At 39.3% G+C, this 27,763-nt stretch overlaps 1 protein-coding gene across 1 annotated transcript in view; it reads left to right on the top strand.

Annotated features, from left to right (window-relative positions):
- The window catches only part of scn8ab (sodium channel, voltage gated, type VIII, alpha subunit b), a 48,099-nt gene that overhangs the window by 6,796 nt on the left and 13,540 nt on the right, over nucleotides 1-27,763 (top strand). Inside the window, exons 3-21 of the mRNA XM_031750283.2 lie at nucleotides 2,772-2,890; nucleotides 3,110-3,199; nucleotides 3,293-3,421; nucleotides 5,594-5,685; nucleotides 11,560-11,781; nucleotides 11,968-12,031; nucleotides 12,857-12,998; nucleotides 13,574-13,780; nucleotides 13,862-14,143; nucleotides 16,483-16,806; nucleotides 18,124-18,256; nucleotides 18,527-18,765; nucleotides 19,573-19,746; nucleotides 19,967-20,323; nucleotides 21,828-22,001; nucleotides 22,131-22,424; nucleotides 23,633-23,750; nucleotides 23,897-24,051; nucleotides 24,660-24,833. Coding sequence (XP_031606143.1) covers nucleotides 2,772-2,890; nucleotides 3,110-3,199; nucleotides 3,293-3,421; nucleotides 5,594-5,685; nucleotides 11,560-11,781; nucleotides 11,968-12,031; nucleotides 12,857-12,998; nucleotides 13,574-13,780; nucleotides 13,862-14,143; nucleotides 16,483-16,806; nucleotides 18,124-18,256; nucleotides 18,527-18,765; nucleotides 19,573-19,746; nucleotides 19,967-20,323; nucleotides 21,828-22,001; nucleotides 22,131-22,424; nucleotides 23,633-23,750; nucleotides 23,897-24,051; nucleotides 24,660-24,833 — 3,489 coding nt within the window. The remainder of the gene's footprint in view (nucleotides 1-2,771; nucleotides 2,891-3,109; nucleotides 3,200-3,292; nucleotides 3,422-5,593; nucleotides 5,686-11,559; nucleotides 11,782-11,967; nucleotides 12,032-12,856; nucleotides 12,999-13,573; nucleotides 13,781-13,861; nucleotides 14,144-16,482; nucleotides 16,807-18,123; nucleotides 18,257-18,526; nucleotides 18,766-19,572; nucleotides 19,747-19,966; nucleotides 20,324-21,827; nucleotides 22,002-22,130; nucleotides 22,425-23,632; nucleotides 23,751-23,896; nucleotides 24,052-24,659; nucleotides 24,834-27,763) is intronic.

Below are 27,763 nucleotides of genomic sequence, written 5' to 3'. Positions count from 1 at the left end.
CATTCACTCGCACATTCACACCTAGTGACAATTTCAATTATCCAATTAACCTATCCCCACAAGTTGCATGTCTTTGGACGGTGGGAGGAAGCCGGAGTACCCGGAGGGAACCCACGCAAACACGGGGGGAACATGCGAACTCCACACAGAAAGACCCCGGCCTGATGGTGGAATTGAACTCAGGACCTTCTTGCTGTGCGGCAACAGTGCTAACCACCGTGCCACCGTGCATTCATTCATTCACTATTTATAAGGTTCAGCGATTCATTGATTATATGATCAATTAAGGAAATTGCCCTGCATTTGCGTACCTCGTAGTAATCATGCCAAGTTTGCGTCAACAGTAGATTTTTCTGTCTCCAGGCTGAGGCAATTCATAAAGTAATTAGAAAGTCTTTACAATTGAGTCTACGGAAATTTCTGCATTCACAGATGTAGCAGAGGGTGACCTGGAGTATTGTGAAAAAGTCTTGATCCACTCCTCTTTTCTGTGCTGCTAAGGAGCCAGACGTTCTTGTAGTTTTTTGGGGTTTTTTTGGATACTATCTGCCTTTTCTGTCATTTTCAGTCCAGTCCTTTGAAAATAATCACAGACACACTGCTGGTGCATTAAAAACATGAATAGATAAAGAGACACACACACTAGAACACTATCACTCATGGATTGACCTCCCCAGAGCTCAGACCTCAACATTACTGAAGGAGTGTGGGATCATCTTGACAAAGAACAGAATAAAAGACAGTCAACATCCACAGAAGAGCGTTGAATGTCCTTGAGGAAGCCTGGAGAACTATTCCTGAAGACTGCTTAAATTATGAAAAGGCTTGGCAAACTGTACAAGCTCTGTTTTTGCCTTATAGACTGTACTTCCATGTTTAATTGTTCATGCTTCAATAAATTGCAGCACCTTTCCCCCCTGTATTCTTAGCAAATGGGATAAAGACATACCATACTACAATATGGCTTACTATAATATACAATTATAGCTTTTATAATGACTCAGGTTTTTAAAAGCATCAGTAAACCCATGTGACTTATCTATTGCAATATCCTTGACATTGATTAGCCTATCATAGTCATGCACACTGGGCATATGTAAACTGCTAATGAGATATTCCTGTCCTTCCATCCCAACGCTGTATTTGCCTGGTCAGCGAAAACCTTCACTTGACCTCTGGGAGAGATTTACCCTTTGAACAAGACTTGGGAGTCTGTGATTTCCTCTTTTTACTGTGGTCATTAAGTAGATAATCCTTTTTATTTTTCAAAAAAAAATAAGAGGATATTTTGAGTAGTGGATATGATCTATGGACAAAAAGCAGCAGGAAAGGGGAAGGGAGGGGGAGAGTAAGGAGTTGTCTGATCTAGAGGATACATTTTGTCTTTAGCCAGACTAAGGGAGCTATTTTTGATTTAATTAGATTTCTGGACACCACTTGATTCAGGACACTTTGGATCGCCTCCTCATTTCTTTTCCCCTGGTGGAAATCCCAAACTCACGGTGTGTGTATTTGTGATATGGTTACTAAAGACCAAATGCATCTATCATATGGGTTACCACTACACAAGTGCAAGGATTCCTCGTCCTTTTCTTCTTCTTCTTATCATTACTGTTACTATTATTATTTCCATATTGATTAGCTCAATGAACTGAGCTAATTGATAATTGATATCCATCCATAACATTTTATGAATGCAGGCTCACTGTGATATAAGTGATTAGCTTTTGAACTAAGAGAATACAATCGCTGTTCTTCAGTGAGGGCATAGCAAAGAACATGACCAGTTTTCTCCATATAGTTGCAGCTGATATTGTCAGTGATGCCATAAAGACGCAGACTGTCGTGAACAAAGAAAAATATCAGGCAGCGTCCACATTCATAACTCACTTACATTTACATCCAAACAACACATTTGTAAATTGTCAGTGAACCATCTCTAAACTGCATTGCATGTAGATACAGAAAAAAAAAGAACAAGTGCTTGCAGCAGCTGTAGCCATGAATGCACAGTATCCCTGTGTTTGTTTGCAAATAATTCCTCTTACTGTCACCCCCCATGGTTTTGTCCAACACTGGGCTCAAACCTCCACAAACCTCCACAAACAAACACACAATGCTGTCTCACCCCAGTGCGCAGCCCCACTTGGCCCGGTGCTGTTTATGGGTGGGGACCGGAGCAGTCGTTGAGAGCCTAGAGTCAGCAGATCTGCCCTGATCGATGACAGCATTTGCGGTTTCCTTCCAGTAAGAGCTTTAAACTTGGGACGAAGAGAGTCATTTGGCCACGAAAAGGAGAGTTTCCCATGCGCCTGTCTGCTGATCCTGAAGCTGCTCAAAGCTTTTATCAGGGGAAAAAGCTGGCCAGGGCAAAGTCCCAGTCTGATGTAAGAAGGACAGAACTGTAACCCTGATTCCTGGGTGACCGGTCACCCATGTCAGTAGAGACTCTTACTCCTGCTTGCTATGTACCTTTATCTCTTTATTACTGTTTTTAACCTGTATGCTTAGATCACTCAGGGTAATTATTTCCAAATACGTACAGTCACAACCCAATAAGCAGAAAGTACATTATAAACTCCAGTATTACAATCAGCCTTGTAGGTACAGAAGAAACCAGTGTATTCAGAGGTCAGCTCAGTAAGCTCTATCATCATACTTTCAATAAGATAATATGAAGGTCTTCAGACTGTTTACTGAATATTTGACATAGAAGTGTTTGTAGGGTTTGTCTAACTGTCTCACTATCTCTGTCTCTCTCTCTTTTCCAGACATTTATAGTCTTAAACAAGGGGAAAACAATCTTCCGCTTCAGTGCCACGCCCTCCTTGTACATCATAAGTCCTTTTAATCTATTTAGGCGAATAGCTATTAAAATTTTGATACATTCATATCCTTTCAAGTTATTTGATTTGTTTGCCTTATAGTGAATGAAAACATTTTTTCTGTTTGCTGTTGAAGTGGCCAGCTCATTGTAAGTTATTTTAATGAACTATAAGGACTAAATGTCCCTGCTGACTGCTCTTCTTTAAGTTTGTCTTTAATGTTAAAGCCATATTTCAGTTATTACGGACACAACTGTTCAAGCTTTCCTTAACTGTGTTCTCACGCTATTCAGCATGATCATCATGTGTACGATTTTGACCAACTGCATATTCATGACATTCAGTGATCCCCCGGAGTGGTCCAAGCAAGTGGAGTAAGTCCACCTCCATACTTCTCCTCAGCAGTCATATCCTCATTTGATGTTCTCCTCACCTTTTTTGTCCTCTTCTTATTTTGTCCTTGAAAGGTATACCTTTACAGGTATCTATACGTTTGAGTCACTCACAAAAATTGTTGCCCGAGGTTTTGCCATCGACGGGTTCACCTTTCTCAGAGACCCTTGGAACTGGCTGGACTTCATGGTCATTTCAATGGCGTAAGTACTTCAGAACACATTGATTTGTAATCAACAAAAATACGACTCCTCCCATCTGAAAGATAAAACTGGGCAGCTTGAAAATGGCACAGATAAATACGCACTGTCTGAGTTTTCTTTTGTAATCTTGACTCAGAATATATTTGTATTTAAAGTTTATATTTTATTGATCATAGAACAGCCAACAACTGTGACTTTGACGAGTTGAAAGATTAGAATCAGATCAGGGTGTCTGCGCATCCTTCAAAAGTCTCGAAACTTCTTAAAAACACATTTTCTGTTATAAGGCCTTTAAAATGAATGAATTGACTTAACTTCAGTTGGGATGGGTCCTAAAAGTTTTCAGTCTGCCATACGTATTGACAATAAACACATTAGATCCCTGTCTTTTCCTTAGTTTTCTTTAGTTTTATCTCATTCTCTTTTCCCTGAGCTAACATAAATGTATTTATTTGTAAAGTTTTGTCCCAGAAAGGAGTTTAAAGTGGTATGGGAAAGGTCCTAAACTTAAATTGAACTGCTGATGCCAGCAATACATTTCTAAAAAGTTGAACCATTAACATGTTTACCATATGAAAGTTTCTGGCATATTGTACTCATACTTCATAGCACAATACCTGCATTCATTTTAGAAATAAGCTCCTTATTTGATCATTTTCTATTCAACTGTCATCCTTCTTTAGTTTCTGAGCTATTTTGTTCTGGCCCATCTTAAATGAGCTCAGTGAGTTTCTGGATGCATTTTGCTCTTGATTATATGGTATTAAAACATAGTTTGTGCACTGATAAATTTTAGGTTTTGTTAAGGTTTTCAGAAGTGTTCCTGAGCCCATTTAGTGATTTCCACTGCAGAATTATTAGTCTGATCTTGATGCAGTCTCACCTGATGGCCAGAAGATCGGGGCCATTCAGTACTGGTTTTCAGCCTCGTCCCTCGCATAGAAACTCTCTAAATTATACCATACACTTCTCAATTTAAGGTTCAAAAATTCTTAAAGCTCTCCTCACTGTGACTTCTGAAAGACCCAACCTACCTGGGATGCTTTTAGCCCCTCTGGCAAATTAAAAAAATAAAAATCAAACATCAGTTTGCTTATATGAGTTTTAATCTGACACTTTTGCGCAATTTATCAGTCATAGTAGCAAAGTACAGTACGCACATTTTACGTTAAATACTCATATAAGCTCAGAATGATTTGAACATTGTTAAACTGGGGTTTTATTTGTGATTCTACACATTGACATGTTTCTTATCAACACTTTTTTCATTGCCAGTTTGCTCTTGCCTGGGTATAGATTATGAATTTCTTTCCTTTTTCCTATTTGCTAAGTCGTGCATGTGTGAAGGCAACAGGGGTTAGTTAATTTGAGAGAATGAAACCCATTTAGCGCTTTATTCATAGTTAAAGTGATTGTAAGTTGTAAGTAAAGTTGATTGTAATGCACTCAAAATGATATTTATGCCCCAAAATGTTTTAGTGTAATTTAATTACATATAAATTTTACAGTACAATGTAAAACTAAATTTTCTTGATTTGCATATATTCAGTTTATACCAAGCAAATTTTCCTTAACAGTTAATTATTTGAATAAATAAATCATGGATTTTCTATGTTTCTGTTGCATTTTGCATTTTTGGGTGTGATTTGTGTAGATATTTTTAAAATGAAACACTCCAACACGATGGCTAATCCACATCACGCCATCACAGGTGCCGATGATGCTTATTCACATAGTCTGTATTAACCTCTTTCTTTCTTTCCCCTGGTCAGCATGGCTGCTGAGTAACTGTATCTGATCCACCTTGCAGGTATATAACAGAGTTTGTAAACCTAGGCAATGTGTCAGCTCTGCGTACGTTCAGGGTTCTGAGGGCTTTGAAAACAATTTCAGTTATTCCAGGTAAGAGAGTCCAGGTGTTTGTGTTTGCGGGTGGGCGAGCCACGGGGTTGATGTTAGGTGTGGTTTTGTTCCACTCCCTCTCCTCTCCTCTTCTTTCTGCGTTCTCTTCCCACTGGTTGAACAGGTGTTCTTGCTCTCACCGTGGTGTCCCTCCTGGTCTTCGATGGTGGTGCTGGTGTCGTGTTCTTGCGCATACGTGCGTGTAGTTATCGTGTGTGTGTGTTGTGTGTCATGGGGCTCTGTTCTGTGTGTCATCCTACCTCGTTACAGATATATAACAGAGTTTGTGGACCTTGGGAATGTCTCGGCGCTGAGAACGTTCAGGGTTCTCCGAGCACTGAAAACTATTTCTGTCATTCCAGGTGAGACTCCCATTTAAACACTAAGGCTGAGCTTACACTACCTCTTAGCTCTATTTGTTTCTTTCATTTTAGTCTTTCTTTTACTTTTAAAGAAGATATTGATTTTGAATTATTTCCTTGTTGTTTAACCATTTATTTTTTATTATAATCAAAAATGGTAGCAATACATTTTTGATAGGCTTAGCAGTCTACTTGCACCTCACATTAAATTAGAAATGTCCAGAGCTGGCATAAGTTAAAGGGAAAAGTTTACTCTAAAAGCTATTCTGCATGTTGTTAAAAGTGATTAAATGAACAAACTAATTATTGTGAATTTTTTCACCAACTGTCACATCAACTGTGTTCAGTTTTACTACGTTCTTTGATCCAAATTATCACTGCAGGGATTTGTTTTTGACACTTTCATTCCCTAAGACTGCCAAGCCTAATCTGACAACTGCATGAAGCTTTGAAGTACATGCTATTACAAGTTTGGCTTTAAGAGGCTATTCTTTTTATTTTATTTTATTTTATTTTATTTTATTTTATTTTATTTTATTTTATTTTATTTTATTTTATTTTATTCAGGATGTAAATATACTTAGTTTTTTTCCTCTTTTGAAGATCTTTATCCATCCTGGGAGTGAAAGAGAAAATATCAAGAAATATTATAATGTGTTACATTTTTTTGCACTTTAGATTCTTCAATCATCAGGGAGCCAAATATAATTTGGTCTCATTTCCCATTCCTTGGTGTGAAAAGAAACTTAAGTCCTGATTTCCAAATTGACATAAGTTAGTGAGACAGCCTAAATCCACAGAGTTGTTACAAGTATTCCAAAGTAACCTTCCAAGTACCTTGAAAAACTGTACATGAGTGTAGTGTACTACTGTAATCTAAATATTTCATATGCTCTAATTTTCTTTTTGTGTTAGCAACAAACATTAGGTCTCATTTCTGTATTTTTATATACATCACATTCACCCGTTGTGTTTTTATGACAACTCTGTAAGCACCATCGGAGCACATTACATGCTTCACACATACAGCATATACAGACAGGGTACAGTAATGTTAATTTCAAGCATACAGCACTTAGTTTTGTAAAACCAGCTTGAAGTTTCAACACCATGAGAGAGAAAAACAGATGCCCGGGATGGAAATGGTTCTTCGGTTAATGCAAGGTCATCACCACGTTTTAGACGAGTGATGCTGACATAGTCAGTTCCTTCAGCCTTAGCGTTTAAATGACCTGCATGACACCTCTCATTGCCCCCCTACCCCCTACCTACAGGCACGTACTCTTCCTCGCCTGTCCTCTCTTTCTCCTCTTCACTTCCTGCTTCCTTGATTGAGCCTGATTATGTCCGCTGTTATCTGTTTGTTGTGCTGCTGTGTGCAGTTCATTTGTTGGATGCAGCGTAATTATAACAGAAAGCTACTCAGGGATGTTCCCATAGATTAACACACGGACTTAAAGGAAATTTGGTCTTTTTCACATGGATCCTAAGTTATGCTACAGTTGTACAGTTCTGATAAATCAGCTTTGTATTTCTTTAGCTCTCATTGTGTACATTGTATACAGTTGTTATTCTTAAAAAAAGGAAAGTAAACCAGGTTTTAATTCTAAGGTTTTACATATCGGGACATAAGAAAAAGCAATCAGGTGCTCTTCAGATCTTAAAATGATTTAAATACAACCTAAAATCAACAACAACATGTGACATTTTGTCCATTATTTATTTAACAAAAAACTAAGACAAAGTGCAGAAGCAGTGTGTCAACAGTACATCTTATGATTCATTAGCTTATAGAACCACTTTGAGCAACAATAACTTGAAGTCATCATTTCCTGTTTGACATTATCAGTCTCTTACATTGTTGTGATGAAACCACTCTTGGACCACTCTTCTTTACAGCGTTGCTTCAGTTCCTTGAAGTTTACTGATATTTGTTTGTCCACAGTTTGCTTATCATTGTCCTGTTCAGTGACTCAATGTCAGCCAAGCTATAGCTATAAAAATGGCCTCACGTTAGACAATATTTTGGTGCACAGAAGAGTTTATGCTTTGGTTGTGCGGCTGCAAAACCAGCCCAAATCATCACCCCTCCACCACCGTGCTTCACAGTTGGTGTGAGGTGTATGTTGTGATATGCTGTTTGGGTTTCACCCAATATGTTGCTGTGCATTACGACCAAACATCTCCACCTTGGTCTCATTGTTCCAGAAGTCTTGTAGTTTCTTCAGATGGAAATTGGTGAACCCAGGTAGTGTTGTCATGTTCTTTTTAGAGAGGAGGCTTTCTCCTGGCTTTCCTCTTAACATACTTGTTCAGTGTTTTTCTGATTATACCGACATGATAACTGAGATCTGTAGTTTGAAATGTAGTTCTTGGGTTATTTGCAGTTTCTCTGAACATTGCATTCAATTCTTCAGACTACCATAATTCCAAAACATCTGCTTTTATAGAGGTGGTGCATTTGATAATCAGCACCTGGCTGTTTTTCACACACTGCTTCTGCATTTATTTATGTTAAAAAATGATGACACAGTATAATATGTCATGTCTGTTGTTCATCCATCTGAAGTTTTAATTTGGAGACTAGCTAAAGACCAGATGATTTTCATCATATGTATAACATCAGAATTAAAATTCTTTAGCTTCTTTTTATATAAATATAAATATAGAAGTGTGACTTTCTGATGGAAACATCCCATACAGTGGTAGTATTCGTCATAGTACCATATGCTCTCTGTAGAAACTGAGTGTGATTTCTTTTTAATAGTCTATGACAGAAAAATCAGTGCTGTGTAACGACACTATTTACTATATAAACTACAGACTCACTGGTTCTGTTGCGTTCTGTAGCTATGTCTCTTTTTATAGTTATAACAGCACATTAGATATACATCAGTAAAAAAGGGTACGATTTGAGAAAGACAAAAAAACATGCTAGGTGATAATATGCTGCTTGAGCACTTACCTGGCTTTTTCTTAGGTATAAATAACTTATATTATTAAATAATAAATGATAACATTAGTAGTATTGATTAATTACCGGTCACAACTCTTCTGAACTTTGTCTTTGATTGGTCAGGGGCCCGTTCTTCGTACCTCGCTTACTACATCCAAGATCAAATGACACATCCAAGATCAAATCATCGCGCTAACTTTGAGCTCGCTAATCCGGTTCTCCGAACACACCTGTTGTTGACGATTAGTATAGCTGGATGAAGTAATCTGAGATCACTGGGTGGCTTAAAAGGGGCTACGCATCGATAGTAGAAACATTGATCGGCAACCCGATTGGTCGGCGAAGATGTCGAAGGAGCGCGCACAGTATTTCACGCCAGCAGAGCAAGAACTCTTGATTGAGGGATATCAGGAGTTTCAGAGTTTAATTAAAACGCAGGGGAACACTGCAAAGGCTGCAAAAGCAAGGAGAGAGGGCTGGCAGAAAGTTGCTGACAAATCAAACTCGTAAGTGATCCATGATATTACATTATATCATGTGATATTATATTATACTACATTATATTATATTACATCATATCCTCTTTCACATTAGAGCCACAACAGGACCCACTAGAACATGGGAAAAAGTAAAAGTGAAATATAAGAATATTCCACAGAATGGTAATATTTATCACTTATATTGCTTTAGTCTATGACAAGAGACCCTGGAATAATCTGTTTGTTTGTTTATAACAGCAACCAAGAAAAGGGCAGAGCAAATAAAGACAGGTGGTGGTCCTGCACCCCTCGTCACACCCCGGCTTTTTGTACTGTGACATTTATTGACATTGTGGGTTTTTTTTGTGTGTAGTTTGACATAACACTCCATCACTTTTACCTGTTCCCATGCAAGGGGTGACTGAAGCATGCACAGTAAGTCGGGAGTAAGTATATACAGTACAGTAGTATATATATATATATATATATATATATATATATATATATATATATATATATATATATATATATATATATATATATATATGTAGAGAGAGAGAGAGAGAGAGAGAGAGAGAGGAAGAAAGTAAATAATACTCTCACGGGAGAATCGATATCTCTCTATGAGCACATCGTCGCGCTGAGCTAAAGGATCTTGTCTATCCCGCAATATACGCTAAATTCTGTAAACTCTCCTTATCAATCTTGCACCTTCCTTGCTCGCGTACAAACGGACAGGACATGGCTGCAACAGACTTCCCAAATCCACCTTCGCTTTTATAGTCGTGGTCTCTCATCTTGATTGCACGTAGTAATTTACTATTACTACCCTAAAATATGAATTACATCTGACATGATCTACTACATGTTATAGAATGATTAATAGTACATTTCCCTTTTTTTCGGAAATGACCTGTATGTATCTGTATGAAATCAATAAAAGAATCACATACTGCATTATCTTTAGTTACATTGATAATATTTATTTATGGTAAAACAGTGGCGAAATATCGCTCTTGCTTTCATATAACTGCAGCGGACATACCTGAGTGGCCGCGATCTAATCCTGTTTACATAAAGTAAACCTGCTCCCGAGCAGGTTTACGCTTACGGATCTGTTGCTATGACAGCAAGTCCCAGATGAGCTTCGGAGAACCGAACGATCCAAGATCACGCGAAATCGTCAACATTCAAATCCGGCTAACTTACTTAGCGAGGTACGAAGAACAGGCCCTTGGTCTGTGTGGGCGATGTTTTGTTAGACTAAATTGGTCTGGCAACAGGCAAAAGGTTTGTGGGGACTTTGTTAAACAGTTTCTAATCTTTAAATGTACACTTCAGTATTAGTACGGTAAACTTTAACTGTCAACCTCTAGAACAGGCCAGAGGTGATACAGTGGCCAAAGCTAAGCTTATCAATGACTAAATATTAAAAATGCAAAAACCTGCATTTTATTAATGTTAGATTTTTCTCGTAATATAAACACTTATTATATTAGGTCAGCTGAGCAGCCTGCAGTCTTAATCAAAATTAATACAAGGAACGCTGGAAGTCAACAGGCAGAAAATTAGTATGTAGGCAGGGGAGACATGGAGAAGCAGGACAGCATGTTCTTCTATGTCTAAGGTGCATAAATGTATCTGCAAACAATGGCTGTCTACACTTTTTTTATTACTTTATGGGACTACCTGTACCTGTTTATTTTTTGGATATCAGACAATTACACATTCTGTATGAAATATCTCACAAACTGACTGGTTTTCTGTTAAGGATGAATTAGGACTTTAACAAAAAAAAGAGGGAATTTAATTTGCATATTATTTTGAAAATGTGCCACTTTATTTTACTAAATAATAAAATAAAATTAGCTTTGGTTAAAACGTAGTTAAGTGATAGTTCAATTAGAAGCACACAGCATACAGTAGCTAGTGTTTATCTGAATAATTAATCAGAGTTTGGGCTTACACTTGCATCGAGGCAGAAATGACAATAAAAGCAATGCCTATGCACTGGTTTTATTCTGTAAGGGACTGCACAACACGCTCTGAATGTCAATTTGTGGTATTGAGGCTTGGCAGAGCCGGGTGCAGATTCTTAAGAAATCACTCCGATGCCTGCCAAGTTTAGCTTTATATAAGAATTTGCACAGCATAGGGTTAAAGACAGAATTAGTTTATACACTACCCAATTTACCTTTTTCATGCATGATTCGAGTCAGCTTAGAAGTGCAGCTATAACACTGAACCCAACACATCTAGTGCTAAAACATTGCCAGACATTTTATTTGTCTTATTTTGTGTACGTGTCTATGTGTGTGTGTATTTGAATGTGTATCTCGGTGTGCATGTGTGTGTGTGAGTTGTGCCTGTTTCCATGTGTGTGAATTTGTGCACATTTGTGTGTGTGTGTGTGCGTGTTATTTATATGTTAATCGACAGGCCTGAAGACCATTGTGGGCGCTCTAATCCAGTCTGTGAAGAAGCTGTCGGACGTGATGATCCTGACCGTCTTCTGTCTCAGCGTCTTCGCTCTGATTGGACTGCAGCTGTTCATGGGGAACCTGCGGAATAAATGCGTGATCTGGCCGATCAACATGACGGCTCTGTACCCGCCGAATGGCAGCCGGGCTTTTGACTGGGGTGAATACATCATGAATACCTGTAAGTGTTGACTTTAAAACTTGATTAAACTTTGGGACGTGTATGCAGCATTAGAGATTCTTTGACTTAGTCATGATGTCTGAGGGATGAAATATTAACAGAAATGCTGACTCACTCGGGTAACACAGACTCTTTGCCCAGTGGCCAATGCAAGTGACTGCTCTCTCTCTCTCCCTCTTTTAATAGCTAATTTCTACTTCCTCCCTGGTCAGCTTGATGCTCTGCTATGTGGAAATAGTTCTGACTCAGGGTAAGCCAGTACTTCGCTCAGTAAATCCTCACAATTATATTTATGCTATGTTTACAGCAGCTGTCTGCCATATTCCTGTTGTTCCACCACACATCTTAAAACATTATTAGAAATTTAACAGGGGGGCACTCGGTGTTTGGGGTATTTCAGCATCAGATCCTTTTGCTGGGATGACCCAGCTAATTTCTCCAGTCACAGCCATTATGAGGCCTTGTTGTTGTTATATTCCTGATAGCTTTCTTCCAGTGCAGTTACGCAGAACAGGAACATCTCTGTCATCTTTGTGCACCTCTGACCAGCCTCTTGTGTGTTAACTACACAATGCAACCTTTGAAATGCCTCCTTGTGACGTCAATGTATTCTTGTTTTCTTCAATAGGTCCTCCATTGGTCAACATTTCTAAAGTATATTTTGACTCACACTTTCTTGCTCTACTTTGTGTTAGTGCTCCACATTCCTCCTAAATACTGCTACCTGTCATATGTTGGGCTGTGGTTTTATGCCCGTAAGATTCTGTTGAGCTCCAGCCAGTTAAACTTTTGATGCTTAGATATGGCTTATTGTTGTATTTGGAGGTCCCGGGCATTGTGGTGTAACACAGCCCTGTCTTGCATATCTCCAGGGGATATTTGATCTTATTTTGATCTGATGGATTCACAGGGTGTGTAGATTAAAGAAAATCAAAAAGCACAGAAGATGTTTTTCATCTTGTTGCATCCAGGGCAGGGATGTAGATCAGGATGCATGTTATCTTACCTGTGTCGATGTCAAAGTGGTGCTTTTTTAAATGACGGTTTTCGGTATTGCTCTGTTATCCTCTATCAGACGATGTCCAGAGGGTTTTACATGTATGAAAGCTGGAAGGAACCCCAACTACGGTTATACCAGCTTTGATAGCTTTGGATGGGCTTTCCTCACCCTCTTTCGTCTCATGACCCAAGACTTCTGGGAAAATCTCTACATGCTGGTAACGACTTGTTTTATTAAAGCCTCTCAGTGCCCAGTAGCTACCTCTCCCTCAAGCAGCACACTTCATCATAAAAAATATATATGAATCATCAGATTAGCATGGATGTCTGAATGACTCAGCACTTTTTGATGCTTTTAGGGACACAAATGCATGTGCAAATTCAGTATGTGCACCAAAATCTGTTAAGGTAGCTGCAGTACCATGACTGTGAGCTGGAATATTTCCTGCTTCTGTAGACCATCACCATCACAATAGCTTCTCCTTTTTTGGCAAAATAGGCCAGTTTGTGGTGTAGTGTGTGTATGTGTGTCCAGACTATAAGGCATTGTTTCAGTATGGATGTTTTCCTGGAGAAGGTCTTCGGACTGTAGAAACATCAGAAATGCTGACATAGCACACAATATAGAGTGCATGCTAAAATCCAGCAGAAAAAATCCATAAACATTAAAATAACTGTGCACCAAGGTGGATTTCAGTTTTATTTTATCATTACTTATTTCATTTTAGTCTTTATCTTGCATGATAAATTACTGATTCATTCACTTTTATGCTGTGTCTGTGTTTTCTGTGAGACTCTTCGAGCTGCAGGGAAGACGTACATGATCTTCTTTGTGCTGGTCATCTTTGTGGGCTCCTTCTACCTGGTGAATCTCATCTTGGCTGTGGTGGCCATGGCTTATGAGGAGCAGAACCAAGCCACAATTGAAGAGGCACAGCAGAAAGAGGCAGAGTTCAAAGCCATGCTCGAACAGCTCAAGAAGCAACAGGAAGAGACTCAGGTCTGTCATACTCTCTAATATACATACACCAATATGCATTTTTCATAGTTTTAGGTTATCATGTCTTTTTTTTTCTCTCAGGCTGCTGCCATGGCGACATCTGCTGGCACTGTGTCAGAGGCTGCGTTAGAAGATGAAGGAGGGGGGCACTTGTCCCGCAGTTCCTCAGAGGTCTCCAAGCTGAGCTCCAAGAGTGCAAAAGAGCGTCGCAATCGCAAAAAGAAATGGCGACAAAAAGAGCAGGAGAAAGAGAAAGGAGACAGTGAGAAGGTGGTTAAGTCCGAGTCAGATGATGGCAGCAAGAAAAGCACCATTCGATTCCCAGGGAGTCGACTGGGAAGGAAGACGTCCATTATGAACCAGGTAAAGTTAGCGAGAAAGGCTGTAAACTCAAAAGCTTCAGCAATGGCCCCATAAACTGTATATAAAAGATGGCTGTGGATGCTGTGATGTCACTAGTGGTGTTGTGGCCTTCTAAATCAAAGTAAAAACATTAACGCTCATCCTCCAGCTTCACTAATGTGCTAACATTATTCTAACCATAGCTCTGTTTTTAGCCACCAGGTAGCAAATCTTTATATGCCAGTTAGCCCAACTTTAATAATCCTACAGATATTGCTGCTGTTTAGTTTTCTGTCTTCATGTATGTCCGAACTGATAGTAGAGCAGTACGTGTTTGTTTTTTAGAACATGGTCTATCATCTTTAGAAGGAAACTAGCGAGCTAACTACCTGCGTATCTGTTAAACTTTGTAAATCCTGTTTTTCGTGGATTCTTGCAAATATTAAACTGTATTGTAACACCTGGATGAGCAGCCACACTGTACATCTCATTGGAGATGAAAAAATCTGGGCTGTTACACACACACACACACACACAGCAATGGCTACATCACTTTAACATACAGACCGAAGGAGCTGGGATCAAACCATGACTTTCAGACTGTTGGATGAGTCACTGTACCTATTCGTACTCTTGAATCACAACTACCCAGATGCAAAAGGCACCAACAGAGCCCCCACATGTTAAGTTTAGTGACTACAATTACTTGCACTTACACCTAGCAGTCTGTTAGTAAAATCTACTTGTCATTCAAAACAGCTATTTCTATAATAATGTATAACTTTAAGCTTTAAAATTAAAATGGGTGAGTTTTATAAAAAATGTTTTATTTCTGCTATGAAGTTGGACATTTTAACATGTGCGTATAAGGGGATTGAGGTACTTTTGTAGCCAGTCTCTTGTGGCCATTTAAGGAATTGCAGAGGCCGGGATTTGTATGGGGATCCAAGAAGCGTATGTGTGCTCATCCAAAGCTTGGGTGGATGTGACGATTCAGCTTCTTCCTGCACTTGGTGGTTTAAGCAGTGACCTCGTTGTGGTATCAGTTGTATCAGCCTCTCTTGAGCCACAGCCCTCTTGGGACTCTTCCTGCCACTTCAGTTGTTATACAGGCAGTTTTCCTACTCTTCTTTCACTCATTGCAGGACCTTTTGAGACTTTGGTTTCTTACTACTTTGTCTACATTTGTTGGCCAGTCCTCTGTACTTTATTTGTGCTTGTACGTATTTGTATTACTTTATCTTTCCCTGCATTGTAGTTGCAGACAGGATAGAACAAAATAATGATCAAAATAACCCAAAGGCTTGCAGTGAGCTTTTCTTTTGTTACACATTGTTACGTAATTTTTTCTCAATGAACTGCACAATGTGTAATGCTTAAGATTTTCAACATTAATACTTCACTTATTAAGATCTAATGTGTCATTTAAGTTTGACTTTTAAGATACAGTTGATGATTTTTTACAATTTTTTTTTAGTAGGAAAAAAATGGACCGAGATGAACATCACTGTTTTGCCTATTTGCCACATATGTGGCGTGGTGCAGAAAAATGTAATATGTGTCTACGCCCTCAGCCTCAAGATATGAAGGATCATTTCTATGTTTATCACCTGAGAAGTGATCCCCTTCACCAAAGAGGCGAAAATGTGATAGTATTATTGCAGGGTTTACAGTAGAAGGCGTCTCAAGGCTACAGTTGTTGTGATTTGGTGCAATATAAATAAAATTGAACTGAATAGAAAAAGACAATGGGACCAGCATCTAGATAAAATGTCATTGTCTTATTCTTATTGTCAGCAGATTAAACATATAACCCTCCAAGTTCCATACAGCTGACGAGATGGCTAAATAACAACAGCAGCTAGTTTTGAGCTAACATTATGCCTGCTAATGTTAGACTCAAGGGTCCTAAAAAATCACACTTTCTCACTGATAAACAGTTCAATTACATTCTCACGTTTTATGAGTTTATTCGATAACAATGTTAGATCCACTTCAAGGAAAGTTACAATAACGCTGACTAACAGAGGCTAACGACAGCTAACAGCGGCAAAAACAGCAGAGCTTAACGACGTACCCAGTGTCGCAGTCATCAATCTCCTGCTACCGAGTGGTGAGATTTTACACACTGTAATGTTATTTTTTTTTGAGCAATGCATTTCTTCTTGAAAAGCAATATAACATGTATTAAATATATTATGGTTATATTTTGTGCCTACTGCCTATTGCTCATTTCTTTTTGGTTTCCTTCCTCTGATTTATTCTTGGTTTATATACCCCACCTGTACACATCAACTAACTCCTGCTGTTTTTAATAACTCCTTAATTCTCCCTGTCCTCATTTATCTCTCCTCTTTCAGTCACTACTCAGCATCCCAGGCTCACCCTTCATGTCGCGCCACAACAGCCGCAGCAGCATCTTCAGCTTCAAAGGCCGTTCCAAGGACATGGGCTCAGAGAATGAATTTGCAGACGACGAACACAGTACAGTAGAGGAGAGCGAAGACCGTAGAGGATCCCTGTTTATACCTTACCGTCGCAACAGCTACAGTGGCTACAGCCAGGGCTCATCACGCATCCATCCGCTGGCACCCCACTCTGGAGGGAAGAGGAACAGCACAGTGGACTGCAATGGCGTGGTGTCTCTCATCGGCCCTGGGCCCGGCAGACGGCTTCTGCCTGAGGTGAAAATAGATAAGGCAGCCACTGATGACAGTGTAAGGACGTCCATGGGACACCTAATACAGTTTAGGCATGATGGTGGTGGCCCGGGTTTCTGCAGCTTCTCCTTCACAACCTCTTCCCCTGCCTCTTGTTCCTCTTTTCCCCAGTATCTCCTTTTTTTCCACTCCCTGAGTACACAGAATCTGTTTTATTTTTTCACCATACACTGACTCTTAGACTTCCAGCCTGATCTAATGCCTTTTCACTTCTTTTTTTAGCAGCACTAGAAGTCACTAACCAGTTGAAAGAGCATCCGCAAACTCACTGCCTTGCCAGAATCATCACCATTACTTCACTAAAATAATGCCTAACAGTAATGCGTAATGAGATCAGCCCTTTCAAGTTGACCTAACAGTTCAATCACTGAGAAAAAATCTTTATTATACGAAATTCTTTTCATTCTTTTCTTCTACTTCTTCATTCTTGAGGGCTTTGCACATCTGGACACATACTATTTTCTATCTCTGTTCTTATCTGGAGTTCTTTTTTTCTTCTTCTTCCTTTCAGCCTCACTCTCCCTCTGCTGCCTTCTCTTTCCTCCTTGCCCTCATTTATCCCTCTGCTTCTGAGAAATGGATGGTGCAACAACAAATATGAAACCTTTTTTTTCCTATAAAAAATGTCTCTTGTCATTCTAGCTAGCATGGTAGAACCCTCTTTTATTGTCAACCAATCTACCTGCTTTTTACCTTCTCTAAAGTTTAGCATGATGTGTCACCAAATGATGTCTTGATGTCTTCCACTCTCTTGTTGACATGCATGCCACTGCATGCATTTTACTGTTGCTTAGGGATTGTATTTTTGTCGTGCACAGTAAATGATGGCGAAATTAGAATGTGCTACCTTAAATTCTCAACAGTAAAAATACCTCAAATCAGATTAAATCATAATGGAAAAAAGAGGAATTTGAAATTTAGCCCTCTTTCAAAAAAAAAAAAGTTTTAAATGTTCTTTACCTGGTTGTGCTAATTTAAGGCACCTATTTGAGAATTTACAGTAAGAACTTGATATGTATTTGATTATATTTTCTGGAAAATGTTGAATTTTGGTACATTATTTAATACTAAAGAGACATTTCTTTTGCCTTGTGAGCAGACCTCAGACCTCTTTCATGGTTTAGATGGATCAAGTTGCATCTTGTGGCAACTGCTGTTGTAATTTGGCGCTATATAAATAAAATTGAATTGAATTGAATTTAGATAGCTGTGGAGCATGAGGTTGAATGTCTGTTTATATTCATGTAATGACCGTGACATCATGTCTTTCTCTGAGTACAGACTACAGACGTTGAGATTAAGAAGAAGCACTCTGGCTCTCTCATGGTGTCTGTGGATCAGCTCAACTCCTCCTTCAAAGGGAAGGACCGTGCCAACAGTCAAATGAGTGTAGTCACCAACACTCTGATAGAGGGTACAGAGAGTCTATATGTTTCTCTTTTTCTTTCTAATCCTGTGCCGTTAATTGTCAGATTAGCTCTTAGTCCTAAAACACGCATCAGTTGCTCAGTATCAACTAAGTGACACCTGTTGTTGCAACTTGTTAGTATATGCCCATCAGTTGCATGTAATTATCATATGAGTGAGGTGTTCAGGAGTCTAGATGTTACAGCACATAATGTTACTTAAATAACTAAATGTTAAACATTTCACATCCCCCCTTTTCCTCCGTCGCTTTGTGCAGAATTGGAGGAGTCTCAAAGAAAGTGTCCTCCCTGCTGGTACAAGTTTGCTAACATCTTTCTCATCTGGGAATGCTGTCCCATGTGGCTAAAACTCAAGCACATAGTCTACTTGATTGTCATGGACCCCTTTGTTGACCTGGCCATCACCATCTGTATTGTTCTCAACACCCTTTTCATGGCCATGGAGCACTACCCAATGACTCCACATTTTGAAGAGGTCCTGTCTGTTGGAAACCTGGTAAGAAGCTGCAGTCAGTCCGCATTTAGTCTTTTTTCTTACTGTTTCCGTTTGTTTTTGTTGTTGTTTTATGACTGCATGCTCAGTATGTCTCTCAGGAGGTACAGAAATGTCGTAGGTGTATTGTGTGCCTCAATTACCTCAAGCCAACTCATCAAAGCTTCATTTGATATGTGCACTTAAGTATATATACACATACCGTATACAGGAATCTGATGGGGTCTCATTAAAGATTTAGTACCATTTTAATGTAACCAACTAGGCTTCCCTGCCAAACTTTTATCACATCCACTCACTCTTCATCCATTGCATCTTGCTTCCTTCAAGTCTGCTGAGCTCTTAACTTGCTCTCAGCTGCTTGCATACAGACATAAGCATGTTCAATGCTGATTTGACCAAGTACATATTAACAAGATGTGTCGTACTCTGTCTGTGCTACCAGATATCACTGTAGCGCAGCTGTCTGAGGGCAGAAATACTGGCGCAGTGTCAGATATTAAGACAGGAAATGAGGTCATAGGCATTGGCATGCAGTCCAGGAACTGAACTCAGAGGAATCTGCGCAGTATGATGGATGGTGCAGTGTGAATCACTGGGTGTTCTCTGCAGCACTAACTGGACACATGGTTAGCAGAAGGACAATACAAGGCAACGAGTAATATAGTTGAATACGAATTCTGCTGAAACATATCCTAGTTCATTTTAACCAGAAATACTTCAAATGCAGTCTAAGCATGCCTCTTTATCCTCTTTCCCGAGGAAACATATTAACATATTCTTCATGTGTTCCTCTTTGTGGGTCTTTAGGTTTTCACTGGCATCTTTGCTGGGGAGATGTTTGCAAAGCTAATTGCCATGGATCCCTACTACTACTTCCAGGAAGGATGGAACTGCTTCGATGGCTTCATTGTGACTCTGAGTTTAGTTGAGCTGGGACTGGCTGATGTGGAAGGCCTGTCAGTGCTCAGGTCTTTCCGATTGGTACGTGGAAAATAAGAGACATTTGATTTGACCTTTTGTGGCCTTAATGTACAAACTAGTATCAGGTAAATATTTGTGCAGCTCTCTTTCTTACTAATCATCAGATCAAGGCTGACGTTAAGACTGGCTTCTGTAGATATTAAATTGCCATCAGGTTGTGTTTTCCAGATTTGAAAAACTATAATTAACCCTGTTCATTTGTTTTGTGCTTCTCTTGTAGTTGAGAGTGTTTAAATTGGCCAAATCATGGCCAACACTCAACATGCTGATCAAGATCATTGGCAACTCAGTGGGAGCTCTGGGTAATCTAACCCTGGTGTTGGCCATCATTGTCTTCATCTTTGCCGTGGTGGGAATGCAGCTATTTGGCAAAAACTACAAAGACTGTGTGTGTAAGATTGCGGAAAGCTGCGAGCTGCCACGCTGGCACATGCATGACTTCTTCCACTCCTTCCTAATTGTGTTCAGAGTGTTGTGCGGGGAATGGATTGAGACCATGTGGGACTGTATGGAGGTGGCAGGACAGACAATGTGTCTAACTGTCTTCATGATGGTCATGGTGATTGGTAACCTAGTGGTAAGTAAAGACAGACATTACATAGTGTACATGCTCCTGAATTATAGTAATCCATTGAAGTTTAATAGATACATTAAACTGCTGTGAAAAAGTATTTGCAGTTTTCATGATTTCTTTGTTTTTTGCATATTTGTCACACTTACAATTTTCAGATTATCTAACAATATTAGACAAAGATAGTAAATACAAAATGCTGTTTTTAAATGATGATTTCATTTATTAAAGGAAATAATATCCAAACCTACCTGCCCCTTGTCTAAAAAAGTAATTGCCCTCCTTGTCAAAACAGTTCTTGGAAAGCTGAGTTACAGCCAGGGCTGATTACTGCCAGACCAGTTAAATCAAGAAATCACTTAAATAGAAGCTGTCTGACAAAGTGAAGTAGGCTAAAAGATCTCAGAAAGCAACACATCACGCCGCAGTCTAAAGAAATAGCTGAGAAACAAAGTCACTGACATCTATCAGTCAGAAAAGTGTTACAAAGCCATTTCGAAGGCTTCAGGAACTCCAGTTGACCACAGCGAGAGACATTATCCATAAACAGAGACAACTTGGAACAGTGGTGAACTTTCCCAGGAGTGGCCTGTGAAAATCTGATTCATCCAGGACGTCACAAAAGAACCCAAAACAACATCTTAAGAACTGCAGACCTCAGCTGTCTCAGTTAAGGTCAGAGTTCACGATCAACAGTAAGAAACAGACTGGGCAAAAATGGCATCGACGACACAGTTCCAAGGAGAAAACCAGTGCTGACCAAAATTAACCTCAAATTCTCGTCTCAAATTTGCCTAAAAACATCTTGATGATCCCAAAGACTTTTGGTAAAATATTCTGCAGCCGATGAGACAAAACCTGAACTTTTTGGAAGGTTTGAGCGCCGTTCCATCTGATGTAAAACCGACACAGTATTTCATAAAAAAAGAACATCATACCAACAATCAAACACGGTGGCGGTAGTGTGTTGGTTTGGGGCTGTTTTGCTGCTTCATGGTGATTTTCCGTATATGATGGAACCATGAATTCAGTTCTCTTCGAGAAAATCCTGATGGAGAATGTCTGCCTATCAGCTTGTGCCATCAAGTACAAGTGCACTTAAGAATTATCCAAAGCACACCAGAAAGTCCACCTCATTTTGGAGTGCCTAGTCAAAGTCAGGAGTTAAATCTCATTGTGATGCCTTAGCATGATCTTAAACAGGCTGGTTTAACAGGATCTTCAAAATCCTCCAGTGTGGCTAAATTTAAAGAAAAGATATGAAATGTGAAGGCCTCATTGTCAGTCGCATGTGCTCCGTTTTCCTTAAAAAAAATTCAGTTATTATTAAAAAAATGCATTTTGTGTTTACTCTGGTAATTTTTTTTTAACATTGAAATTTCTATGATAATCTGAAACACGTGTGAAAAATATGCAAAAAAATAAGAAATCCAAAGGTGGCAAATGTTTTTTCACAGCGCTGTATGTTGTGAGTGCTAAAATGAGAGTTTCTGTCTATTTTCTCTTTGAGGTGCTGAACCTGTTTCTGGCCCTGCTGCTGAGCTCATTCAGTGCAGACAACCTTGCTGCCACCGATGATGATGGTGAGCCCAACAACCTCCAGCTCGCGGTTGCTCGCATTAAGCTGGGGATTGCCTGGTTCAAGGCAAACATGCGGGTTTTTGTAGCCACAATGCTAAAGAAGGTACCACATAATTAAACATTTATACACCTCCTTGTTTAAAAAACATTGTTTTGTGTCAGACTCCTATTGATGGCAGTTTGTTTTCTAATAGCGATTTTTCATTGGTTATTTTATCACTATGACAAGCAGCCTGTCGAAGACGAACAGAAGCCTTTGGATGAAATGTATGAGAAGAAGCTCAACTGCATTGCAAATCACACAGTGGACATCAATCGAGGACTGGACTATGCTAAAAATGGCAATGGGACCACCAGCGGAATTGGGAGCAGTGTGGGAAAGTACATGATTGATGACGACTACATGTCCTTCATCCACAACCCAAACCTCACTGTCTGCGTTCCAATCGCTGTTGGCGAGTCTGACTTTGAAAACCTTAATACGGAAGATTTCAGCAGTGAATCTGATGTGGAAAACAGCAAAGATGTGAGTATCATCTGCCCTTGTTTTGCAGGTAGTTTTAGTAAATAATTGTTTTGATGTCAGAGGTGATGAGGTTGCTAAATATAACATGGTAGGAAGCAATGCAATAGTGCAGTAAACAATAAAGTTGAGTATATCGTGCAATATGCGGTAAGTGGAACTCATCTGAGTTGCCACACTGAAGAGACTTAGTTTAACTGACATTTAAGAACATCCATTTAGACAGGAGCGCTGTAACACTGAGCCTGAGTGCTGACCCTGCAGACAGCCAAGAACAGCAGGCAGACAACAGACTGCCCTGGTGAGATGACAGAGAAGCAGAGTCACAGTCTACTGTACAGTATAAATGGAGGAGAAGGATAGCCAGACCCAAAGTGTGTGGAGAAGTCTGATGGGTGGGTCACCTTGACCTAGTTTGTTGTAGGAAGAAAGGAGATAATGTAGCTGAATCACTACTGTACCTGCATCAGGTTTATATTCTACTGAGCTTCCTCAACCACAAAAATCTACCCAGCGCTACAGCCGGCCAGAGGGCACGCTGCAGGGCGAAGGCCAGTCAGAAAAGCATGATGGCTATTTTGTAAAAAGAATTTTAAAAAATGGTGGAGAAACAGGGGAAGAAAGCGTGAATGTTGATAAAAATGCGCATTCACACTTCAGTGAACTGAACTGTCCTGAGTGTTTGTTAATTTTTTTTAATGGAGCTAACAGTAAACGACTAATAGCAAACGCGTATCTAAAGTATTAAATGAATTGTGCGATTAAAACGCACATTACCTTGCATCCTCTTTTCCCTCACAACACAGATAAATCCTCCACTTCTTTCAAATGTGTGCCAGTACAATCCTTCCATTGTGTTTTGTGAGGTTTTGTTTTTTTCTACTTAGGTTCTGTTTTGAGTGTTTGCTGTTTGCTGGTGTTTTCAATGCATTTGACCTCTCAGGGCCACCGTATAATGACTATTATTAACAGTTCAAAGAATTACTGATTATCTCTAGTGACTAACATGACTTTAATAACTGCGCTACATGGCCGTAACGTGTATGCCTCCATATATAAATCATGTCATGCATATAAACCCAAAGAGTGCATTAATGTAATGGCTTCACTGGCACTGTGCCTTATACATATTGTACGCTTTCAGCATCTCACTGCTGAACCTATAACATTCAGAGAGAAACTAAGAGGTTGAACTGATCTCTTTGTCCTAGCTGGATGACACCAGCTCGTCTGAGGGCAGCACAATAGACATCAAGCCTGATGTGGAGGAGGTGGCAGTGGTGGAGGTTGTGGAGGAGTATCTTGACCCAGAAGCCTGCTGGACAGATGGTAAGTGGTGATTAATTTTTGACTTTTTGGTTAGTAATAACAACAAACCCACACAATGTGTTATCAGTGTTACTGTGTTAATGACAGCTTATTCACAGTTCAATCCATGATGTATAGCAACAGTCGTGTTTTCATTTGGCATGCAGAGTGTGTGGCCAAATATAAGTGCTGTGATGTTCCCATCACTCACGGCTGGGGGAAATACTGGTGGTTCCTGAGGAAGACCTGCTACCTGATAGTGGAACACAACTGGTTTGAAACCCTGATCATCTTCATGATCCTGCTCAGCAGTGGGGCCCTGGTAAGAACACACACACACACACACACACACACACACACACACACACACTGTACCGTAAACATGTTTCCAGTTTTGCACGCTCTCACAAACAATCTAATTGCCCTACTACAATGTCTAATTAACACTATGATAAAATGCACATCAAAGCAAGAATACAAGCAACAAATTAGAAAAACATGAACAAAATCAGTTAATGATTGCATTTAGTTCTGAGAATGTGAGCAAGCATCATCTTGTGCTTTTCTTCTGCAACTGCTCTTGATATTATTGCTGATAATGGACAGCAAAGTGCTGTAATGCACCAAGCTTTCAACCAGGAGTTTCTAGCTTAGGCTTGCAGCTTTATCCAGGTGGGAGGTAAAGACAGACACTTATATGTGGAAGAATGGAAACAGGGAATGAAGGGAACCATCACCCTAGTCTGATATGGTTATGTTTATCAGTTATTTTTCTGCATGGTGTAAACAACTTATTGTCAACAACAAATGAACACAGCATGTCATTCAGCTTCAAAATTCTAACCCAGGTGATTTAGAAGAATGAAAAGACCTTCGTACAGATAATAACACTGGTTGTTGTCTGTGTGATGTTTCTCTTCTGCTCTTTAGGCCTTTGAGGACGTGTACATAGAACAGAGGAAGACAGTCCGTATCATCCTGGAGTATGCTGATCGTGTTTTCACCTACATCTTCATCCTGGAGATGTTGCTGAAATGGGTGGCTTATGGCTTTGTCAAGTACTTTACAAATGCCTGGTGCTGGTTGGACTTCTTCATTGTTGATGTAAGTACATTTGTATGTGGCTTGGTTACATACTGGCCACATGATGATAGTTTAAGATCGCAACATCCACAGATTTGAGAGTTCAAAGTCAGTGAGTCATTTGTCACACAGAAAAGATGCTCTACTGGGGAAACACGTATGTTTGGTTTTTGTTTCTACCAAATGAGCGAATGTCTCAAAAAACATCCTTTTATTCCTTTAGCTAAAAACTATAGAGATAACAGTTCCTGCACTGCTGGGTCAAAGACCTCTTTATCTAGTCAGCAGTGTCTACAAACACCAGGGACCACAGAAACGCATCTTCACATTGCTCCATGCTTCTGTCATGAAGCCTGGAGATTTTGCTTAGTTTCAGTAGCACAATGGCCTCTCTGTCCTGAATGTTAAATCTGGCCTGCTGAGGCATTCAGTGTTTCCCTCTCTTGACAGCTACTGTAATTCATATGTGGATTATCCTTTTCTCTCATTTGTGCGTGATCTGTTTCTCACGTGAATTCTTTCCTTTTTGAGGAAAAGAATAATTTGGAAATTTGACAATTAAAGTGATTGATCCCTGAATGTGATGGCATACATTCAATGATATTTTTATTGACAATTTATTTAATTAGTTGATCATTTCAGTCCCTGACACGGACCTTTCCAAATCCAATTGATTTTTTCCTCAAAATTTGTAATTTAATTCAATTTTATATATTTAGCAATAAATTTATATTTTTTGTCTTGTCGTAATATTGATTTATATATATATATATATATGTGTGTGTGTGTTTTTTGTTATGTCCTTTGTTGTGCTAAGTCATTCATTTATTTTACTTGTCCTTTGACCACCAATTTATCTTCACCCTTAATTGTGAAGTGCCAGTCTGTCTATGTTAACATCATACATATAAACAAGCATTTAGTTATGTTTAATAGGAATGTAGTAATGTATGTTGTATTCCTGATGGGGGTCAGAAATTGTAAGTGTGTTTACCCTGCACACATACCATATGTGTGCATTTATTTTTATGATTATTTGTGTATATCATTTATTTTCAGTTACTGCCTGATTGTCTTTTACAATATGTAATGTCACAATAGTTTGTTGAGAACAAAGAACAGAGGAGTAGTCAGGTTGCTTCACAAACACCTGTCTTTGTTTTTAACAAACATCCTCGGTTATCAAGATATAAATTACGATTGGAATCTGGCCACTAACTTTCAGTGATCATGTACAAAAGATCAGGTGGTCAAAGAATCATTTAAATATAGCAGTAGAAGATGTTAAGGTTTGGAGAAACTGACCAAATGACACTGCTGCCCACAAGAAGGACAAAAGAAGGACAAAGAATAAGTGTGTGAGTCTTCACACGGCCACTTCAATAGTTATTCTTAATTAGCATTATGTTGGATCCCCTTTTGTCTTCAGATCTCCTTTAATTCTTTGTGGCACAGATGCAACAAGGTGCCAGAAACATTCCTCAGAGATTTTGGTTCATGCCGACATGACTGCATCACACAGTTGCTGCAGGTTTACTGGCTGCACATCCATGATATGAATCTCCACATCACCTTCTAGAAAGATGTGAAGGTGCTCTATTGGACTGAATCTGCTAACTGTGAAGGTCATTTGATTTCAGTGACCTCATTGTTAAGATACCAGAAACCAGTGGTATGTTCTCCTACTGGAAGGAGCCATCAGAAGATGGTCACTGTGGTCATAAAGAGATAAACATGGTCAGCAAGACCCCAGAGGAAAATGTCTCCCACACATTATACCAGCAGCACTGTGAACCATTGATTAGACAGGATGAACCCATGTTGTTTATGCCAAATTCTGACCCTATCATCCAAATGTTGCAGCAGAAATCGAGACTCATCAGAACACACAGCATTTTTCTTCTGTTGTCCAATTTTGGTGAGCCCGTGCAAATTGTAGCCTCATGTTCTTGTTCTTAGTTAAAAGGAGTGCAGAAGACCACACCCAGTGCTGCTGAAGCACATCTGCTTCAGAGGTAGATGTGTTGTGCATTCACAGATGCTCTTCTGCGTACCTTTGTTGTAAGGAGTGTTTATCTGAGTTAATATGCTTTCCTGTCATCTTAAAGCAGACTGGCCATTCTCCTCTGACCTCTGGCATCAACAAGGCATTTTTAGCCAGAGAACTGCCGCTCAGTGGATATTTTTTTCTTTTTCAGACCATTCTCTGTCAACCCTGGAGATGGTCATGTGGGAAAATTCCAGTAGCTCAGCAGTTTTTGAAACACACAGACCAACTGTTCAGGCATCAACAACCACACTGCGTTCAAAGTCATTTAAATCAGTTTGAAATTGAGCAGGTCATCTTGGCCATGTTTACATGTGCTGAGCTGCTGTCGTGTGGTTGGCTGATTAGTTAATGAGCAGTTGAACAGGTGAACCAAATGAAGTGGCCAGTGAGTGCATACACAACATTTGTGAGACTTATAATACAATGTTATGCAGAAGATGTTAATATCACTGTCTGTGTATATTACATATATACACACTGCTCATATAAAACCAACATTATTACTGGACTGAGATATATATTCACTTCCATAGAAAGCCCTTTAAATGTAAATCAAAACAGTATGCAGTTACTTGGCTGTATATAAGAACAATCAATATAAAACAGCCAAATGTTAAAACTGAGAAATGATATTGTCGCTTTAAATGATATGTCAGCAAATCATTTAAAAAGGGTTTAGATATTTATATTACAAATGTGTAGCATCTTTCTTTTATTTGTCTCTGTAGCTGCTTAGAAACTTCACAGTTAGAGCCTCCTTTGTTAAATTTTGGCATTTATAGTGCTTCAAATAGTATCAGTGGTTTTCTGATCTGGACTTTTAAGCAGACCAGCTGGTTTTGCATTGTCTGGTTAAGTAAGGTCTTCTCTATGAAAGATATAAATAAGTACAATTTTTGTC

Source organism: Oreochromis aureus, linkage group 5 (assembly GCF_013358895.1).
Source record: "Oreochromis aureus strain Israel breed Guangdong linkage group 5, ZZ_aureus, whole genome shotgun sequence".
In the NCBI taxonomy this organism is placed as follows: Eukaryota; Metazoa; Chordata; class Actinopteri; order Cichliformes; family Cichlidae; genus Oreochromis; species Oreochromis aureus.
Note: the sequence above shows the minus strand (reverse complement) of the source record. Positions and strands in the feature narration are given on the sequence as shown.